This window comes from Thalassophryne amazonica, chromosome 12 (genome assembly GCF_902500255.1).
Source record: "Thalassophryne amazonica chromosome 12, fThaAma1.1, whole genome shotgun sequence".
In the NCBI taxonomy this organism is placed as follows: domain Eukaryota; kingdom Metazoa; phylum Chordata; class Actinopteri; order Batrachoidiformes; family Batrachoididae; genus Thalassophryne; species Thalassophryne amazonica.
Window position 1 is genome coordinate 21,952,402 of NC_047114.1, and position 21,026 is coordinate 21,973,427.

A 21,026-nucleotide genomic window follows, 5' to 3' on the forward strand; every position below is an offset into this window, starting at 1 on the left:
GCAGGGTCCTCGGGAGGGAGAGCCGCAGCTGGCCCGGAGGGCGCGCCTCCACTTGTGCGGCGAGAGCCTCCACCCTGCGGTTTAGGAGAACGTGCTGCTCGGTCATTAAATCGATCCGAGAGGTGAAAGCGGTGAGGATCCGCTGCAACTCACCGATTACCCCTCCCGAAGCCGCCGACGCGCCTTGTTCTTCCATTGGCCGTTCAACAGCCGGTTGACGCCCCTCGGGATCCATGACGCTGGCCGAGATATCCTGTTGTGAAAGTGTAGGTACACGGACCCACAACAGGGGGCGCAATGAACGGACAATGGAGAAAAGTAAAGAACAAGTTTTACTGTTGTGAAAAAGCACAACCAATACAACAATTAATAATTTGGAGGTGTAAGCCGAAATCTGCTGGTGTCGTGTGGGCAGGCTCGAAGGTAGGAGACGTCCGTCCCAGTCGAACCGGAACCACCCAGATCTCCTCTGCCACCGAAACCCAGAAGTACTGGAACCGCCAAGTCCCGAATTCCCAGGTGGCCACTGCCTTCGCTCGTCGGATCCGGTACTGCTGGCGGGAAAGAGCACAAACACACAGGTAGGAATGCGACAGCACCCAGTAGATGGAGAGGGGCGAAGCCGCCTCCACCTCTTGTTACAATGAAGCAGGAAAGGTGAGTACTTATCCGAGCAAGTTGCTTTCTGTAATCAGCTGTCCTGAAAAGGTTTAGCAAGGTTTATCAGAATCTTTAATATATGTTTGCAGAGAAGGATTACCTTAAACTCAAGGCGATATCTCGGCACTGAGGTGGAGACGCCGTCCTACTGATATACCTCCGTGCTGAGTGGAACAGCTGTGTCCAGTGATGGGTGACAGCTGTCACCCAGGCTGCTCCCATAAGGTGGCAGCGCCCTCTGGTGCCTGGAGCCCGCACTCCAGGCAGGGCGCCCTCTGGTGGTGGTGGGCCAGCAGTACCTCCTCTTCAGCGGCCCACACAACAATTTGTTAGTGTTTCACAGCTCTGAAACACCCGTGTGTGAGAGTAAGTGAGAGACAGTCAGGGACTATGGTACTATATAAATGAAATAAAATAAATAAAAATAGTTTCTCCTGTCAGAGAGGAAAAGACTGCCCATCTGTCTGCCACAGAATGTTTGGGGGTGTCTTAAAGAGTGCAGACAGTCTCAGTGGGCGTGTCCCATCTCTCTAACTGTGCTACCTGAGAGAAATGATTCTTTCAGAACTGTGTGGTGTTCTCCCCTTTATCTGTGAAGATTCTCGACCCTAAAAGCTGCAGAAGATAGCTGCAGCATATTTGAGTGTTAAAAATATCCACAAAAATAACACTGTGTCTTTGACTCTTAACAACAAAGTCAAAAACAGAAATGGCCTTTAAAATGACCTTTGATCTCCACATTGACACTGAGTAGAAAAAAAGTGGTACATATGAGAACACAGAACAGAGCATCAGACTCAGGTCAGTGTGCTGGTGCTCTGGAAGCTCCGCCTTAAAGGGAGGAGTTCTCATTCACACCAGGTGATGATCACATGAGTGTCATCATGACGTGCTCGCACCAGCTTTAAAATTCATGAAAGTATATGCACAAGCTGGACTGATGTTGTGTTAGATAGTCTTCACTGTCTGCTGTGGAGCAGCACGTTGGCAGCAGACGGGCACAGACCTCAGAGTCTGTCAGCATCCTGAGGATCCTCTCCCAGATCCTGAAGGAAAACCACACACACACCATCAGGCTTTATTTCCACAAACACACACAGAAGCAGACTGTTCAGAGTGTGATGTTGTGTAACAAACTGCACACTTTGACAGTGAAAAGGAATTTACACAATGTGTTCTGATCACGTCCTGGAAAACTGGATGAACTTGTCTGGTCTCCCTGCACTTCTTTCAGTGAGGTGTTGACGAGTCTGAGCAGGTTTAAAACTGATATTTTTAAATCTTCCACTGATGCTCTTCCTGTTTTTGAGGAGGCAGCTGTTCATCATCACCATCATCATACTTCAAAGAGTGAAGGACGTTGATGGTTTTTACACTGGTTGTGTTCAGCCCGAAATACTACAAGAAAACGTCTCACCAGTCACAATAATATATATTGCAAATGTTCTGTTATGACTTGGTCACATGGTAAATAAATATGTTTAATTTCAGAGTATTTACATGAAATGTTTTGTTTTAGAAAAAGTTAATGTTTTCTGTTTTGAAAAAAAATTCTTATGTTGTTACAGTTTGCTCTGACATTGTACTTTTTAATGAATAAAACTAGAACCCAAGTCAGAAGAAGTTGGTACAGTCAGAGAAATGCTAATTAAAACAAAGTGATTCTTACATTTACTGTGATTTAATTAAATCACAGAATTTTTTTTTTGTTTGTTTTTCTGGTCAACTTAATTTCTTTGTGTACATTCATTCCTTCATTTCTGTAAATGGCGATCCTGTGGTTGAACCATTTCCAGCCCTTACGATCTGATTCTGAAATCACTTTTCAGCTTTTTCATCTTTTGTCAGCGTTGCTGGAATGTCTGGTGGTGCTCGTGAGCAGCCAAAAACTGAGAGATCTTCTCATTTCGGGTCGGTTCATCCAGCTCAGACCGGCACAGACCTCAGAGTCTGGCAACATCCTGAGGATCCTCTCCCAGGTCCTGAAAGAAAACCACACACACCATCAGGCTTTATTTCCACAAACACTCACACATGGAAACAGACTGTTCAGACTGTGATGTTGTGGAGCAAACTGCAAATGGAATTTGCACATTGTGTTTTGATCACGTCCTGGAATTTAAAGGCTGTGGTTCTTGTGTGTGTGTGTGTGTGTGTGTGTGTGTGTGTGTGTGTGTGTGTGTGTGTGTGTGTGTCTGATTGTTGACCTTTGTCTCCACCTGGTTTGACAGGTTTGTCAGGGACGTCGCATTTTTACTGTAAATCTTTCTCTCTGTCTCACTTTGGTTCCTGGGTTTGAGGTGAAGGTTTACATGAGAGGTTCTTTTGCTTAATTCTTTTTTGGACTGTTGTCTGTGTTTTTGGCTCTTCTGTTGTCTACTGATAATCAGGTAAATATTTTATTTTACTTTCAGATGTCATAAAGTGTATGTTTGTAGTTTGTTTCCTCTGATCGTGGTGGTATTTTGAATTGTTCCTGTGGATATGAGTGTGATGGTGGAAGAGGTTCAACCAGCAGATCACAGGTTGTTATTAACTGAATGAATCAGGCAGTGATGGTGTTTGTTCAGGAAATCAGACATGTAGATGGATATTTTCATACAGGTTTCACTCTCCAATCAGAACACTCGTCTGGTCTCCCTCCATTTGTTCCAGTGAGATGTTGTAGAATGAACTGTGGTGGTTTGCGAGCAGGTTTAAAACTGATATTTTTAAATCTTCATCTGAAGCTCTTCCTGTCTGAGGAGGCAGCTGTTGGTTTTAGGTCTCTCAGACAGTGGGCATGTCCACAGAGTGAAGTAAGATGACAGTTTTTACATTGGCTGTGTTCAGCCCGACATAACACAAGAAAACGTCTCACCAATCACAGTTATATATATTGCAAATGTTCTGTTTTGACTGTTATATGTTATATGTAACAGAAATATGTTTAATTTTTGAGGATTTACATGAAATGTTTGGTTTTAGAAAAAGCTAATGTTTTCTGTTATGAAGAATTTCTTATATGTCGTTACAGTTTTCTCCGGCATTATACTGTTTAATGAATAAAATTACAACCCAAGTCAGAAAGTTAGTACAGTCAGAGAAATGGAAATTCAAACAAAGTGACTCTTACATTTGCTGTTATTTCACTGCAGACTATCAACCCAAAGTATTTCAAGATATTATTATTATGTTTTCCTGGTCAGCTTCATTTCTTTGTGTCCATCCATTCCTGCATTTCATGCATACAACACAATTACAATTTAGCACATGGTAATCTTGCCATTCTGTGTCACAACACTTTTTTTTTCCATTGAAGATACCAAGCAACAAAACATTTCTACATAACTAAAAGCAGCAGAGAAAAGAATCTAAAAATAGAGTGAAAATGCACTCCATAGAAATGATCACAAAACACCAAAAGACAATAGAACACAATAAAGAGACCTGAATACTGGGGAGAGTGACTAGACCAGAAGAGAATCCTGTCAGACGATGGAGGACCAATAAGGGCAAGGGTACACATGCAGCAGACCTGAGCAGAATGGACCACGGTGACAAGCAGGAACGCACACACCACACAATCACAAGACTCCATCCCACATACACTCATCCAAGTCACATGACAGAACACAAACATCCAGCCCATGCACACACAATCACAGACATGACAGCTGACAGAGACAACAAGCAGAAAATAATAAATGGTAAATGGACTGCATTTATATAGCACTTTTCCATCTGCACAGATGCTCAAAGTGCTTTACAATTATGCCTCACATTACCCTGATGTCAGGGTGCTGCCATACAAGGCGCTCACCACACACCGGGAGCAATATGGGATTAAAGGCCTTGTCCAAGGGCCCTTAGTGATTTTCCAGTCAGGCGGGGATTTGAACCCATGATCTTCTGGACTCAAGCTCAACACCTTAACCACTAGATCATCACCTACCCTGGAACCTAACAGACTCTCATTTTTCTTTTTCTTTGGCAGCTTCCTCAGTCTCAGCTTGATCATTGTACATACAAGATAGTGATCCCTGATGATGTCTGTGGATCTGTGGACTATTGTGCCTTTCACTGAATTTCTGAACAGTTTTCCATTTTGAACATCTGTCTGGTTCTTCACCTTCCTTTCTGTCTTTTTTTTGGGATCAGTGTTCCTGTTATTATGACCTCATTCACTTCGCCATCATCCTAAGATTTTCTCCATTGTCATTCAGTAATCCCACACCATATCTCCTCTTTCATAATCCCAGTTTTAACCTCAGACCACAGGATTGTGTTTTGTAGAATTAATTTTTGATGTGTTCACCTACATCCTCTTTGGGTGTGTAAATATTTACTTCATGTGCTTGCAAAAGTATCTTGCTTGAGTTCCTCTCTTGTTTATTGGGGTTCATTTTATTCAAGCTCCTGCTGCTCTTTCTGACATCAGTCACTTCTTCTCTGTGGCTGCCGTTGTCTCTTTGAGAGTAAATAAAGGTTCATTAAATAAATATTTAAAATATAAAATATTTAAATAAAGGTTTCTCCAGCTGCAAGTTGTACTTCCCGTTCACTTGGTCCAAAGTGTTCCACTGATGCTTATGATGTCTTTCCCCATCCTGCTGCCTTCACCTGTTGCTTGTGCTGTGTTGCTACTTGTCCAAGTGTACATGTGCCCCAGCTACTTGCATGATGATCTTCATGATGTGCAAAAGGTGCACCACTGGCATTTCTCAAACTTTTTCTCTGAGGTGTTTTTTTTTTTTTTTGGTGCATCATTATTATCCTTATAGAGCCCCTGTTCCAACTGTTTGGAATGTGTTATAGGCCTTAAATGCAGGAATGGATGTATATTAAAGTTGTTCACTCAAAACATGAAATATCTTTGGTTCATACTGTCTACAATGACATAGAAGTCAAAGTGAAAGTCAGAATTGCTGTGGGTTTGGGGGCAGTGATCATGTTGTGGCACATGAAGGTGTTTAGTTTAACAGGATTAACTTGCTGAGCAGCTACTGACGTGTGTGTCTCCTGTTACAAACAAATGCAAACAGCGTTGTTGCTCCGTTGCTGTTCTTGTGCCTGTTGGATGTTGTTTTTTACTGATTTTATGTTTGTCAGGGACATCAGGTTTTTAAATCTGTTTCTCACTTTAGGTTACAGGATTTAAGAAAAATAATGTGAATAAACAATCTTTTCATTTTTGTGAAAAAAAAATTCTCTTTTAATGACTAAACACTTATCGGACTGATTTGATAAAGAATATCTGTCTGATATATTGACCAATTTACATCAGAATCAGAATAAAATTCATTGCAAAGTAAGTTCGCACATACAAGGAATTTGATCTGATGATATTTGTGCATAAACAATAAGAAAAGGAAAAAAAAACACTTCTGTAAGAAGTGAAAGAGTCAAATAGGCAAAACTATATTCACTGTTAAATGAATATAACGTAATGGAATGGGACAGTGTCAAAACAGGTGAGTGGTGGACAGATGTACAGAACCTTCCAGTCTGTACTTTATGGTCCTGAGGGACGGAGGCAGATTAAGTCGGGGACTCTGACATTATTTATGAGTCCAGCTGTGGAAGGAAAGAAGCTGTTTTGTGTGTTAAGGTTTTGGTGCTGATGGACCTCAGCCGTCTGCCAGAAGGCAGGGTGACTAAACGTTTGTGTCTTGGGTGGGAGGGATTGACCACAATCTTCCTTGCTCGCCTCAGGGCCCCGGAGTCATTCGGAACCTGTGGGGATGGCAGACTGCATCTGTGAACAACATAACAAAAGTTATTAAAAGTCTTTCCTTCTTTGAATAAAGTCAGTGTGATCCTGCACAGTGAGGATCATGCAGGATCAAGTGTTTTGATTCATGTGGTGCTCCGCATATGGAAAAACAAACATGATTGCTGTGTGCACAGACCACCTCCGTGTCCGGCTGTGATCATCAGCCTCAGCTCTGCAGTGCTGATCACAGTCACACTGTAATCACTGAACTCCAAATTCATGAATATTTGAGATATCAGTCATTATTTTATCTGCTATTTTTAACAATTCTCGCCCGGTGGGAATCTGCATGATTCCAGGGGGAAAACAGATTTCCCATCATGTTGATGTAATCCTTATGGTGATGCACTATCACAGCGTTGATAACTCTGGCACCGGTGTACCACCCACACCTGCCCATAAATCTTCCTGGAGGTGCAGTTATGACACCAATTACCTCATTGTTGTATATTTCCAAACCACTGAGTTAAAAAAAAAAAAATGTTTCTGCATTTTCCCCTGAAACTTCCTGGATGTACCATGAATGATGCAACCACAATAAATTTTATACATAATCACACTGTAATAACAAAAACTAAACTAAACCAATCTGCAGCTGAGATGCAGCAGTGATGAGTTTTATCACGTGACACAGTGGAATGTTGGGAATCCTGTGTGACAGCATGTTGTGTTTGTGTGAAGGTGTGGACTCTGCTATGGATCAGTGTGAGGACACAGAGGAGGGACCCCAGAAAACTGGTCTGTGTGGGGACCAGGAGATCCAGATCAAAGATCAGAGGTGAGACCAGGATCTGAAATGGTGACTGTTGATCAGGTCAGAGGTCAGCACTCACATCTTTGCACCGTCATTATTCACAATCAGAGCTCTGTGTGTGCGGCTTTGCTGGACTTGGACTTGAACCCAGCTTTGTGTCCCTGAAGAGTGACTGTTCTAATTTTTGTGATTTTTTTTTATTTTTTATTAACCCATTCCCGATAGGTAATAAGTGCTTTATCATATGTGAGTATACTTAAGTGTAATGGCAAACTGAAATAAAACTAAGGATACAATCTGAGCAAGTGAGACATTAAAACAAGAACTGCTGCCTTACAGGATCAGTGATAAATTTTTAACCCTTCCATTCCCAATACAACATTTTCATTTGAATAGGTTTGGAAACAAATCCACATATCAAGTACTGTATGTGTTCTAAACCCAAACACATCTCATTAGTCTCTAATGGAAGAATTTACAGGTGAGTGTTTTCAATGCTGTAGCACACACAAAATATGGTGCACGGTGTCCAATAGGATCTGTACGTGCACCTCGTAGAACTGCAATGGTTCTTGCTCTTGTAGCCACAGTAAATCAAGTTCAAAATGTAGTCTGGGGCGCATTTGACACCTTCAGGTGTAGCAACAGAATGAGGACTTTGTTTGTCATCTCCTTTTTCCAGCCAAAGTTCTCAACTCTAAACTTCTCCAAGGCTTTGCTTTGAAATGTGCCCGCTTTACATTTTCACTGAATGCTTATGTTGTAGGTGGCAAAGAGCAGAGTTTGGTCTAAGAAAAATGACCTTGTCTGTTTTTCTTAGACCAAACATGCAGCCTTATCTCAGACATAGAGTCAGTTTTCTTAAGTCCACAGCAGACAGAAATGAAGGAAGTGGACTGCCTCAGAACATCTTCAAGCTGAGAGTTAATGTTACCACTTGCTGATAATTCATGTCCAGCTCAAAGATTCTTCACAACATTACCCTTCCCAATTCCATAACAGTACGCAGCAGTGTTGCAACCGGACAAGGCGTGGTCAGGGAGCAGATCTGCAACAATTTAAGATTTTTTTTTCTGCTGTTTTTCTAGCAATCATAGTTCTACCCTTGTTTGGTGATTCCATGGAAGAGAGAAAACTGACCCACCTTTCGTCAAAAAAGTGACAGCTGGCAATCAAAATCGGCCACGTCACTAAGCCCCGCCCCCTCTATGACGTCATAGCCAATCAGAATTGATGACGTCACTATGTACCGCCCCTAAGCCCCTCCCCTAGTCCCGCCTCCAAGCCCCGGCCCTTATGACGTCACAGCCAATCATAATCGATGATGTCATTATGCCCCGCCCCTAAGCCCCGCCCCTAGTCCCGCCTCCGAGCCCCCGCCCCTTATGACGTCACATCCAATCAGAGTCGATGACGTCAGTATGTCCCGCCCCTAAGCCCCCGCCCCCGGCTCCTCCCCTAGTTCCGCCCCTGGCTCCTCCCCTAGCCCCACCCCCAAGCTCCTCCCCTAACCCCGGCCAAGCACCGCCTCCAAGCCATACCTCCCCTCCCACCCAGGGTCTAATATTTTAATGTCATTTTATTTCATGAATTAAAGAATGATTAAAAATACCTAGATCTTTTTAATGTATTAAAGAATTAACTAATTCTGAAATAATTAAACATAAATCACTGTCTATTATTTAATGCCCCTTTAATATCTTTAATTCTTAAATTATTACGTTTCCTTTTCTGTTTTTTAATTCGTAAATTAAAGAAGGGGAACAAATAGCCGTCTCTCTCGGCTGTAAGTCTTTGCAGCAAGACGGTCAAATACCCAGGCATAGAGCCGCTCGCGGAAACATGACCCCACGGCTGTAAAACCTGTTGCAGACGCTGTGTCTGTGTGAGTGCGTGTGTGTGTGCGTGTGTGTGTGTGTGTGTGTGTGTGTGTGTGTGTGTGTGTGTGTGGCGGGGCAGCATCTCCGCTCAGCGGGTGTCCCGCCACACACACACACACACACACACACACACACACACACACACACACACACACACACACACACACACACACACACACACACACAAACCATTCAAGGATTTAATGAAAAAACACCGGATTCTACATTTTGCCACCGCAAGTGATCTGAAAGCCTCGGTTGTCGAGAGGTTTAATCGCACGCTAAAGACGAGAATGTGGAGATATTTTACTGCTAAGAACACGAGAAGATACATCGACGTCCTACCGTCTTTACTCACGGCTTATAACGAGAGTTATCATAAAAGCTTTAAGATGAGGCCGAATGAGGTTAATGATCGAAATGTCGATCAAGTGTTTCAAAATTTGTATGGGGCATCCACCCTACGCAGGAGGCCTGTGAAGTGTAAATATAAGGTCGGAGATATAGTCAGGGTCTCCAAGCTCAGGGGAGTTTTTGATAAAAAATATGAACAAAGTTTTACGGATGAAATGTTCACGGTGCCAGAATGTATACAACGTACGCCGCCCGTTTATAAATTGAAAGATTATGACGGTGAGATCATTGAAGGCTCATTCTATGAACCGGAATTGCAGAAGGTTAAAATAGCAAAAGACAGACCGTATCAGGTTCAAGAAATTATTCGTGAACGTTTTACCAAGGGAAAGAAATTTGTATTTGTCAGATGGAAAAATTGGCCCGATAAATTTAACTCCTGGGTTCCCGCGGACCAGCTGATGGCCGTATAAATATGAGAACTTCCATCTTCAACCGACATATGAGAAATGGATCGGGATCTGAAACACGGATTTTATATGACTCTGCCTTCAAACGCCAGCCTAAAAGTATTCCCGGACAACACAATTTCATGCTACCAGGTGGACTTGGCTCGACACCTGGATCTAGAGGGTGACTGGGATGTGGCGCTGACGGAAATTTGTTATCCGCACACCTGGTTAAATATCCCGGAAAAGCCTTCCTGTACGTTCCAGGTGATGAAAATTACGGGCAAGAACAAACTCGCCGTTCACTCGCGATATTTTGACACGGGATATTATGATAACTTTGAGGTTATTGCAGGGCTGATAAACCCTCGTTTGAAGACTATAGATCCGAATCTGACTTTAAAATATGACGATATCCAGAAAAAGTTTCTGTGGGAAGGAGACGGTACCAGCCAGGTATATTTTGAAGCCCCGACGGCGTACATGCTGGGGATGCACCCTAATCAATGGCTGAGATGCGGACCCGGGGTCACGAGCTGTCCCCGCTACCCCGATATAAAAGCAGGGATGTATACAGACGTTGTACAGCCTCAGGCGGTGGGTGATGCTTTTGCTCCTCTCCTCCGAGCGTTCGAAATTGGAGGTCGTTTCGGGGAAATAATTACAAAGAAATTCAACCCCGCTTATTACATCCCGGTCTCCAAAAGACATATTGAGACAATACGCATCGAAATCAAAAGCGACCAAGATCAAACGGTGGATTTCAGATACGGTAAAGTGGTTGTGACATTACATTTTAAACCGGCGGGATAAAAAAAAAATGGCTGGGGCAGCGCACAAAGCCGACATTTATAGATTTGTGCCTTACTATGAAAATCAAGTCGGGAACGGCCTTCACGGCTTCCACGGCGTCATAAATTATCCTCTCAATACGATTTTCTCACAAGTCGACGTGACTCTGGGTGACCGGCTGATTTCCCAGTCCAGCGCGACGCACCCGTACAGGGCAATGATTGAGACGCTGCTGAACTTTTCCCCCGCTTCATTGAAATCGCAGTTCACGGGCGGTTTGTTTTACAAGGACACCCCGGGTCAGCACAATTCGACCGCTGTGGATGACGCGGGCCCGAATAAAGGCCTCGTGAGCAGAGCGCGCTTTAGCGCCGAATCGCGTGAATTTCAAGTTCAGGGTCCGCTGCACGCGGACATATTTTTCTGCGAGAGGCTTCTTCTGAATACCATTGATCTAAGAGTTAAATTAATTCGAGCCAGCAATGCTTTCTGCCTGATGGGGCTGGCGGCCTCCACTTTCAAGCTGAAAATTCTGGGCGCGTCCCTATTCGTTAAGAAAGTCACCGTATCCCCTGCAGTGAGATTGGGCCACTCCGCGGCTCTCATGAAAGGGAACGCCGTGTACCCGTTATCACGAATCAACGTTAAGACTTACGTGATCCCCAGCCATTCCAGGATATGCAACCAGGAGAACCTGTTTTTAGGAACCATGCCCAAATATGTGGTTCTGGGTATGGTGAATCACAATGCATTCAGTGGGAGAAGAGATCTGTCCCCGTTTGAATTTGCACACTATGACCTGGAGTACCTCGCACTCAGTCAAAACGGGAGACAGCTGCCGGCTAAAGCTTTCCAGCCTGAATTTAACAACGAACTCTCTGTCAGGGAGTTTTACAATCTCTACACCGCGACCGGACGACACCTCAAAGACCAGCCTCTCTGTATAGACCGGGAGGATTTTGCGCGCGGCTACGCACTGTACGTCTTCAATTTAAACCCGGAGGAGGACAGCGGCGCTCTGAGCCCCGTCTCCACAGGCACCCTGCGACTTGAAATGAGATTCAGAGTCGCGACTCCGCATACCACCACGCTGATAGTGTACGCGTGTTATGATTCTCTCCTGGAGATTAATTCCAAGCGACAGGTCCTTGTGGATTTTTACTGATGAACACCCTGGAATTGGACGCTGTTATGAGGGGCTTAATAGGAGACCTGTTTGCCGGTGTTTTTGCGTCTGACGAGTTATTCCGGATCAAGCCGGGCCCTCCCGTATATTTCATTGTAAACACCCACCCTAGACATTTACCGGGAGAACACTGGTTAGCGCTCACCGTTGAAAAAAATGGTCGAGCCACATTTTTTGACTCGTTCGGCCTCAGCCCTGACTTTGATTACTACCCTAAAAGCATCCTGCAATATCTGGAGAATCTCCCAGATGTTAAAAACATTCTGTATCACAACAAGCAGCTTCAGCACGAGTTATCCGACGTATGCGGACAACACTGCGTGTATTATCTGTATAACAGAGCCAGTGGGAAGTCGTACCGGGACGTGGTGTCTTTATACTCCGAAAATACTATCGCGAACGATGATTTGGTTTCTGATTTTGTGAAAAGATATCGTTATTGCCTTAAGAAAAGCTGCAATACCTCCTGTAACCAGCTAGCAGGGCCTCTGCATGAGTTTAAATATTGTCACGGCTTGTGTTAACCGGCGTTCCTATTTTTTTATGTTTTTCCGTGTGAAAATGTAACCCCCGTCTTAGAACGCTCTCCCGATCATACCATTAAAGTTTTATCACGTTTGGAAAATTTAAACCCCCGTTTTTTAAACGTAGAAAGAAGCTTTGACCTTTGACCTTTAATTTTTGTATGTGTTTTTTTCGCCTGAAAACGGGGTAGATGTGTGAGAGCGGCCTTCCGATCATAACTTTAAAGTTTTATCACGTTTGCATGATGTAAACCCCCGTTTTTAAACGTAGAAAGAAGCTTTGACCTTTGACCTTTGATTTTTTTTATGTGTTTTTTTCGCCTGAAAACGGGGTGGATGTGTGAGAGCGGCCTTCCGATCATACCTTTAAAGTTTTAACGCGTTTGCATAATGTAAACCTCCGTTTTTAAACGTAGAAAGAAGCTTTGACCTTTGACCTTTGATTTTTTTTATGTGTTTTTTTTCGCCTGAAAACAGGGTGGATGTGTGAGAGCGGCCTTCCAAACATACCTTTAAAGTTTTAACGCGTTTGCATAATGTAAACCCCCGTTTTTAAACGTAGAAAGAAGCTTTGACCTTTGACCTTTGATTTTTTTTATGTGTTTTTTTTCGCCTGAAAACGGGTGGATGTGTGAGAGCGGCCTTCCGAACATACCTTTAAAGTTTTATCGCATTTGCACGCTTTAAAACATTGTTATTAAGTACAGAAAGAAGTGTTAATCTTTGATGCTAAATTTTTTTTTACGTGTTTTTTTCGCCTGAAAACGGGGTGGATGTGTGAGAGCGGCCTTCCGATCATACCTTTAAAGTTTTATCGCGTTTGCATGATGTAAACCCCCGTTTTTAAACGTAGAAAGAAGCTTTGACCTTTGACCTTTGATTTTTTTTTATGTGTTTTTTTGTGAAAAATGTTCCGAATGTGTAGAAAATGCACCCCCGATCATACCTTTAATGTTTTTGCATCGTTGTTATTAAGTAGAGAAGTGTTGAAAGTTGTTTTTTAAACCGTATACCGAATAAAAGTGATGAAGGCCGGAGATGAGTTTCAGTTGGTGTTTTATTAGTAACAATATACAAAAACGTGACTGACTGCGATGTATTTTAAAGAATCTTGATCATAATATCCAGTCAGTTTTTAATTCGATACCCTCCTTTTATGGTGAGAAACCTTCCCAGCGTTGGAAGTCTTTTTTTTTCTTAAGTTTCTTCCTGGCCGGCGAATCGGTTAAAAGAAGGGATTCATCCGGCGAGCTGCTCCGGCCTTTTTTAAGCTTCTGAAGCTGCTTGCGGGTTTGATACGCACGCCACCGGAATGTTCCGCTCCTGTAAAATATTGAGGAACTTCACCCAGCCTGTAGGGGGGCTCGATTTCTTGAACGAGGATCCGAGATGTTTCATAAGATCTATGGCGTGAGACCCCCTCACGACTTTCCCCTTGTAAATAAATTCCCCCGACGGACTCCAGCGCGTATCACCCTTCGATAATTTCCTCATAATATATTCAGCGTTTCTACGCTCTCTGGAGGGGATATTCTTCAGGACCTCTGTGACAGTCTCATCCTCCTCCTCCTCCTCCTCCTCCACCCCCTCCTCCTCAGGTTGCTTAGCGACGCAAGTCTCTTGCGGGGGTGAAACGCGTGATTCGAGTTCCCCCTGCTTGATCAGGGTTAAATAGCGCTGCAGCAGAGCCTCATACTTTTTAATTTTTTCATAAGGAGAGTGAGTACGTTCTTCCAGTATACCTCGCATTCGCGAGTCTAAATCATTTTCCGCCGTTTGTCTGATGTTATTTCCGCTCGGCGGAACGGAATGACCGAGTTGAAGCATCTGCTGTGGAGTGAGTAAAAACATCTTTTGCGCCGCTTTGAACGCCATTATCCTCTGGGTACTATTAGACTCGTTATAACGGGCAGGGCCGCGGCGAGCAGAGGCAGGAGAAAGCCGCCCGTCTGAATCAGCGCTCCCCGCTTCTTTTTATAACTGGTTTTTCTGTCGGCCAGAAGACGTAAAACTCTTTTTCGTTTTTTCAAGGCCCGGAATTGAGAGTCGCTCAAGGCGATATTCCCCTTTAATATATTCAAAGCGATCTCGGATAAAGTTTTCAGAAGCTCCGGCCTGCAGGTCTTCAGGCTGTGGTGACGCTCCCTCGCCCCGGCTCTGATTAGCGCTTTAAGAGCGGGGGCGTTCCTTTTTAAAAGAGAGCTCATGTCCGTTTATCTTTCTGTAAATAAACTGTGGGCCACTCGTGCGGGAGTAATCCCGATCTCAGTCTGAACTGATCTGGACACTCCTGCGTGCAATCCAGTAATAAATACCCGTAAGGTACGCTCGTAGCATCATCAAGTGCCTCCAAAAAAAATTGTTTTCTGCCGGGAAACATTTGCTGAGCCAGAATGTTCATCTGTAACTTGTCTCTGGGATTTTTAAACAGCACCATATAATTACAATTCAAACTGATGGTTCGACTGTATTTCCCTTTATGAAACACGTTCTGTGTGATCATGATGACGCTCATATTCCGGTGATGTCTGTACTGGGTGAAAATTCTTACAACTTCAGGATGATCCGTTGCTTGAAAGATGAGATCGTCCAAAATAACCAGATGGCTCTGACCTTCAGGGAAAAGGCTGTCGTCCAGAAATGAGTCAGGGAGTCCTCTTACAAATTTAATATTTTTATTCTTCAGTTCAGAATACAGAGGTTGTTCAGACGTATACAGCCATACAATGTTGTCAGGCACATATCTCATAGCGTGGCTACAATTTTCCAGCAATGTTTTCACAAACACAGTCTTTCCCGAACCACTCGGTCCAACGATGAGACAGGAGAATGGGAGCTGAAGTCTGGGGTCAATCTCCACCGTATTTCCAGAGTGAGACATGTTTCAAAATCCGAACGGTTCGGTTTCCCCGTCCTTTAAAAGACGCCGCTTGTCATACACCACCCTGAAGGATTTTTGAAATGACACGTTTGTCAAACTGAAACTGCTTTTATGACGTTTAATTCCCTGCTGCAGCGTTATGATAGATGCAGCGAGGGCGGGATCTTTTATATAACCCTCGACCAGATCTTTGACGCTGTCAAAGTTTATTTTCTGACAGCTTTCGTGGGTTTGAGTGATCCCCTTCACACGCATGACCGTTTTACCTCGTGCGGTTTTATATGCGTAACTTTTAGGTCCCGCCGCTGCAAACTCTGTGATGATATCGCCGTTCAACTCGTCGGTGAGCTGCCCCAGATAATTACCGGTAGGCAGCGGGTTTCACCCCGCCTACAAACGTAAATCAGGCTATCGGTATCATAATACAGGGCGAATTTCCCCCAGAAGGAGTTGAGGCAGATCTTAGCCATCTGTCGTTTTGCCGGATTGTGACTGATTTTTTCTGGGTCTAAACGAATCTTCTGATTCAGCCAGTAGTCCGTGATGTATTTTTCTCTGCTCTCGGAGTCTTTATCAAATTCGGGAGGGAAACCAGAGGCTTCCTGCTTGTGTTTTAAGAAGGTGTTTATGTACCCCTCAAAGATTTTATCACTTTTTTCCTCAAAATGCCAGACTTCAAAAATCTTAGCTACAGCATAGCCTGTATCCAGAGCTTTGTGGAATTCCGGGGTCGTCCAAGTCCCAGACAGAGCTCTCTGCTGCTGACTGTGTGTGCACGCTGCAGCTTGATTATTTTCATCAGCGCAGGTGCGACACAGAGTAAACACCAGTTTACCGTGAGGAGTTCTGTGTGGGAGGACGGGGAATTTTAGCCCCTGGGGCGGGTACACGATGGCTTTGATGAGCCCGAAATAAGTCCTGGGGTCTCGGAAATTTCTCTCGATAATTTCCGGATGCCCCGTGGGATATGTGAAATTTACGTTAACGTAAGGATACAGCGAGGTCACGTCGACGTAATAGACCGTCTCATCTTGCTCAGCCGTGTACCTCAGACGGGCCGCGCAAGTCCGACCGCCGTATAAAGCGTCGCGAGGTTCGAGGGGGGCCGGTAACCCCCTGCGGGCGAGGAAACACCGAACGCTCTCATCCCTCAGCCTCATTTCAAGCCATTGATGCTCCCAAATTACGCTGAGGGTGACGCCCGGCATAGCCCGCAGAAAGGCTATTTTTTTCTGACACGCTGCGTGGAGCTCTCCAAATGAGGTGTTTGTGAGAGGGTTTATTTCGTGCTGTGTAAAACACCTTGCACACCCGTGGTAAAAACATCCGAGAAACTCCCACACTTTTATCCGGCCGTCAATCTGAGCATACCCATCAACATAATAACCTCCTATTTTTTTCTCGCCCCTGTTTAGAGCGTGATCGATGATAATGTTTTGCGTCTCAGCAACCCATTCTAACCATTGCACGGCCACGTCCGAATATTTTTTATGCCTCGTTCTATAATTGTTGGCGGAGGGGATCGCCAACGTTTTTGGAGCAAGAAAGTTAGTTTGGAAGACTTTCATACACGCCGAGGCGATTGTAACGCAGGTAAAAGGATCCACGAGTGTTTCAGCGATGAATTCAGACATAAATTTGGAGCAGGCTGCAGCCAAGATTTTTGTATCGTTATCACAATACATAACGGCCTCGGCTTTAAAATCGAAAATTGCGTTTTTTTTCCGCATGTACCACGCGTTAAATTCCTCTCTTTCTCCCTCTGACATATTTGCGACCCCGTAAGCCGCTGAGTCCGGGTACGGACCGACATAGTTCAGATTTTTTTCTGAACTGAACAGGTGCGGAAAGTAACCTTTGCGGATGATTTCGTCTTTCAGCCGGATCCCCAGGGCTTTAGGCATCTGAGATAAGCGCATTGTAAGGAAAGATAACGAATCTATATATTTCTGTTTAAAGGCGGCGTCTGTCATGAGTAATACCCCGTGCATGCGGGGAGGAGCTACGTCAGAGTTTTTTTTATTTTTTTTATTTTATTTTTTTATTTATTTTTTTTAAGTAAAAAGAGGGGCCAAGTTTTTTCGGACTTCGATAACATCCCTCCAGGCCAGGCACCTTGTAAAGAGGCCCGTAATCCTGTCGTTGCAGGTGTTGAACATCTCATGCCAGCTCTCAGCCGCAGCTGTGACGCTTCTGACGTGGCCGCTGGCACTAACCCGCTCCATAAGAGAAAAAATAAAAAAATAAAAACAGACTACACATTTTCAAGAAAGTTGCGTGATGAGGTTAATCCCAGCTCAGAATATCTTCGAGCCTTGCGTGTCGGTGGAAAATAGACGGTCTCCCTCCACCGCCTGCTGAAAAAAGAGAAAATCGTTAGTTATTAAATATTTAAAATAAATAAATACATAAACTCCGACTCCTTACCGTGTACATCCGCGGATCGTTTTACGGGTCTCTCCCGCTGACCCGCTTCTCCATGGGCTGTGACAGAAAAAATCGGGTTATTCCAGAGTTTTTAACCGTGATTTAATCTCGATCGCTGTACTTACATCTGCGTGGTGAAGTCGGGGCTTCCAGCCTTCGAACTTCTTCAGGGGGCTCTGACTTGATTTCTAGAATTAACATAAATAAATGAATACAAAGCATCACCCTCGCAAGCGGATATTCTGTACTATTTCAAATATATTACCGGACGGGTCCGAACGCGCTCTGGACCGTCTGCGTGGTTTTGTCTAAAAAAAAAAAACGGCGGCATCATTTAAAAACACTCATTTCTATCAAAACAGATTACTTAAATCACTTACCCTGAAAGCTGATGCGGTTTTCGCACTCTGCTCGAAGACAAGAAAACTTAATTAAACAACATGGTTTTCCAGGATTTTTTCCGCAAATTTATTCTATTTTATACCCATAGCTGGGGGTCCAGGCATCTTCACTCTTCACCGGTCGTAGTGGAAATGCTCGCTGACTCGTTCCCAGGGACGTAAGTGATAAGGAGCATTGTTGATTGTTCGGGCTCGGGGCAGCATCTCCGCTCAGCGGGTGTCCCGCGCCCCATGATCGATCGACTAATATCTTAAAAGAAAACATCATCTGGCGTGAGTGATAAGGAGCATTGTTTATTGTTCTTCGGGTTCATCACCTCGGGGCAGCATCTCCGCTCAGCGGGTGTCCCGCCACACACACACACACACACACGCACGCACACACACACACACACACACACACGCACTCACACAGACACAGCGTCTGCAACAGGTTTTACAGCCGTGGGGTCATGTTTCCGCGAGCGGCTCTATGTGTGGGTATTTGACCGTCTTGCTGCAAAGACTTACAGCCGAGAGACGACTATTTGTTTCCCTTCTTTAATTTACGAATTAAAAAACAGAAAAGGAAACGTAATAATTTAAGAATTAAAAATATTAAAGGGGCATTAAATAATAGACACTGATTTATGTTTAATTATTTCAGAATTAGTTAATTCTTTAATACATTAAAAAGATCTAGGTATTTTTAATCGTTCTTTAATTCATGAAATAAAATGACATTAAAATATTAGACCCTGGGTGGGAGGGGAGGTAAGGCTTGGAGGCGGTGCTTGGCCGGGGTTAGGGGAGGAGCTTGGGGGTGGGGCTAGGGGAGGAGCCAGGGGCGGAACTAGGGGAGGAGCCGGGGGCGGGGGCTTAGGGGCGGGACATACTGACGTCATCGACTCTGATTGGATGTGACGTCATAAGGGGCGGGGGCTCGGAGGCGGGACTAGGGGCGGGGCTTAGGGGCGGGGCATAGTGACGTCATCGATTATGATTGGCTGTGATGTCATAAGGGGCGGGGATTGGAGGCGGGACTAGGGGAGGGGCTTAGGGGCGGGACATAGTGACGTCATCAATTCTGATTGGCTATGACGTCATAGAGGGGGCGGGGCTTAGTGACGTGGCCGATTTTGATTGGCAGCTGTCACTTTTTTGACGAAAGGTGGGTCAGTTTTCTCTCTCATGGACACAGCTATGTTTAGATCAGCAGATCGTCAACCTAAAATAAATAAATAAATAAATAAATAAATAAAAATAAAAATTCAGCCTCAAAAATATTCAACCTCAAAAAATTCAACCTAAAAAAAAAAAAAAAAAAAAAAAAAAAATCAACCTCAAAAATCAGAAAAGCAGAGAGAAGCAATCGATCCTTCTCTCAGTCTTCCAACGTTTATGGAAGTAAATCTGTGACGTTGGATGATTGAGACAAGGATCATTTGCTTCTCCCTGCTTTTCTATTTTTTGAGGTTGAATTGTTTGGGGTTGAATTTCTTTTTTTTTTTTTTTTTTTTAGGCTGAATTTGTTCGAGGTTCATTTTTTTCTTTTCGTTTTGGTTGAAGTTTTTGAGGCTGAATAATTTGATGCTAAACAAATTCAACCGTAGAAATTCTACTTCAAACTCTGATTTTGATGCTAAAAACATTCAACCTTAAAAATTTAAATTCAAAGTCTGATGGCACAGATTTACTTTGACCCTTATTTGAAATGAGAGGGAAAAAAAACAGGAACAGGTGAGCAGGGCAGGCAAAAGAGTTGAATATAAGTGAACCAAACAGGCGGCTGAAGGCTGAAGTAAGGTAGATGGCAACTAGAATTCTGATGAATCACGTGAGGAGGATCTGAACCACAGAGAAAACAGATAAACAGATGTCCAGGAAATTAACACCAAAAATGCAAACCATGAAAAATCATTTCAGAGATAAAAGTGTAGCTGTCTGTACCACAATGGAGACTGAAAGATCTGGCAAATTCTGAATGTCTGAGGAGTGGTTAAATACTGCAGTGGCTTGATTGGAGATAAGGTTGCAGGTGGGCAGACTCAGGAGCTGCAAAGGATCAGATGGGCTGCTGGAGGAGGGAACCCAGAGTTAGTGATGGCAATTTCGAAGCCTCATGAACCAATGAGCCACTGCAACACAACTGGCTGACAATCGACACACTGCTTCGACGCATTTGATACAGTTTGAAGGGTGACATCTGCTGGATTGCTTTGAGAATTACCTTGAGCGAGTGCCCTGACAAATGTTTGCATTAATTCATGACTGATGTGGTTTGTTCTTGAAAAAAAAATAATAAAAAATAATAATAATAATAAAGAAGATCATATGTATTATTGTGTCTTTGTTAATGTAATAAATAGTCCCTACAGATGCACACATAATGGTTATGAAAGCCTTTATTGTAGACGACATGTAGATCTGTGTTATCATTCCTCAAACTATATTTGGATAAAATGTGACGGGAAAAGTGAGAAAGTCGTGCTTCTGCAACTGGTGCTCATGTTGCTGTAATTTGTAAGTTAGAATAGAGGGGATAGGAGACGGTGATTGTGCAACGTTCAACAATTTTTATTCAAAAAAAAGAATAATTTCTACAGTGCTGGACTTTAATCGGCTCCTCTTCTGCTTCGTTACCTCTCCAGCTTTGGAGAAGGCCCGCTCACAAGGCACTGATGTTGCTGCATCGACAAATATTTTTTTGCCATTCTCTGTAAATTGGGATAGACTGCGACTCGTGTCCCCCAGTATTTGAGCCGGTCTTTTCCTCTGGAGGTAGGCATATGTTGGGTCAAACCTTTGTAGTAAAGTCCTGAAGGCTTTGCTCTCCACTATTTTGAATGGTTGTGCATCTTCCACAACATAGTCCACCAGTGCTTCATCCAAATCAGCTTGTCTGCCTTTAATGGAAATACAGTATGACATGCTGAGCTATTTTTGGTTGACTATGTTTTAATCTTAGATAAAGAATAAAATAC

General features: G+C 43.7%; 1 protein-coding gene across 1 annotated transcript in view; it reads left to right on the plus strand.

The window, feature by feature from the left end:
- The first annotated feature begins 2,936 nt into the window (after nt 1-2,936).
- LOC117521623 (NACHT, LRR and PYD domains-containing protein 12-like) overlaps nt 2,937-21,026 on the plus strand; it is a 177,440-nt gene continuing 159,350 nt past the window's right edge. The window contains exons 1-2 of the mRNA XM_034182961.1: nt 2,937-3,050; nt 7,097-7,193. Coding sequence (XP_034038852.1) covers nt 7,111-7,193 — 83 coding nt within the window. The 5' untranslated portion in view covers nt 2,937-3,050; nt 7,097-7,110. The remainder of the gene's footprint in view (nt 3,051-7,096; nt 7,194-21,026) is intronic.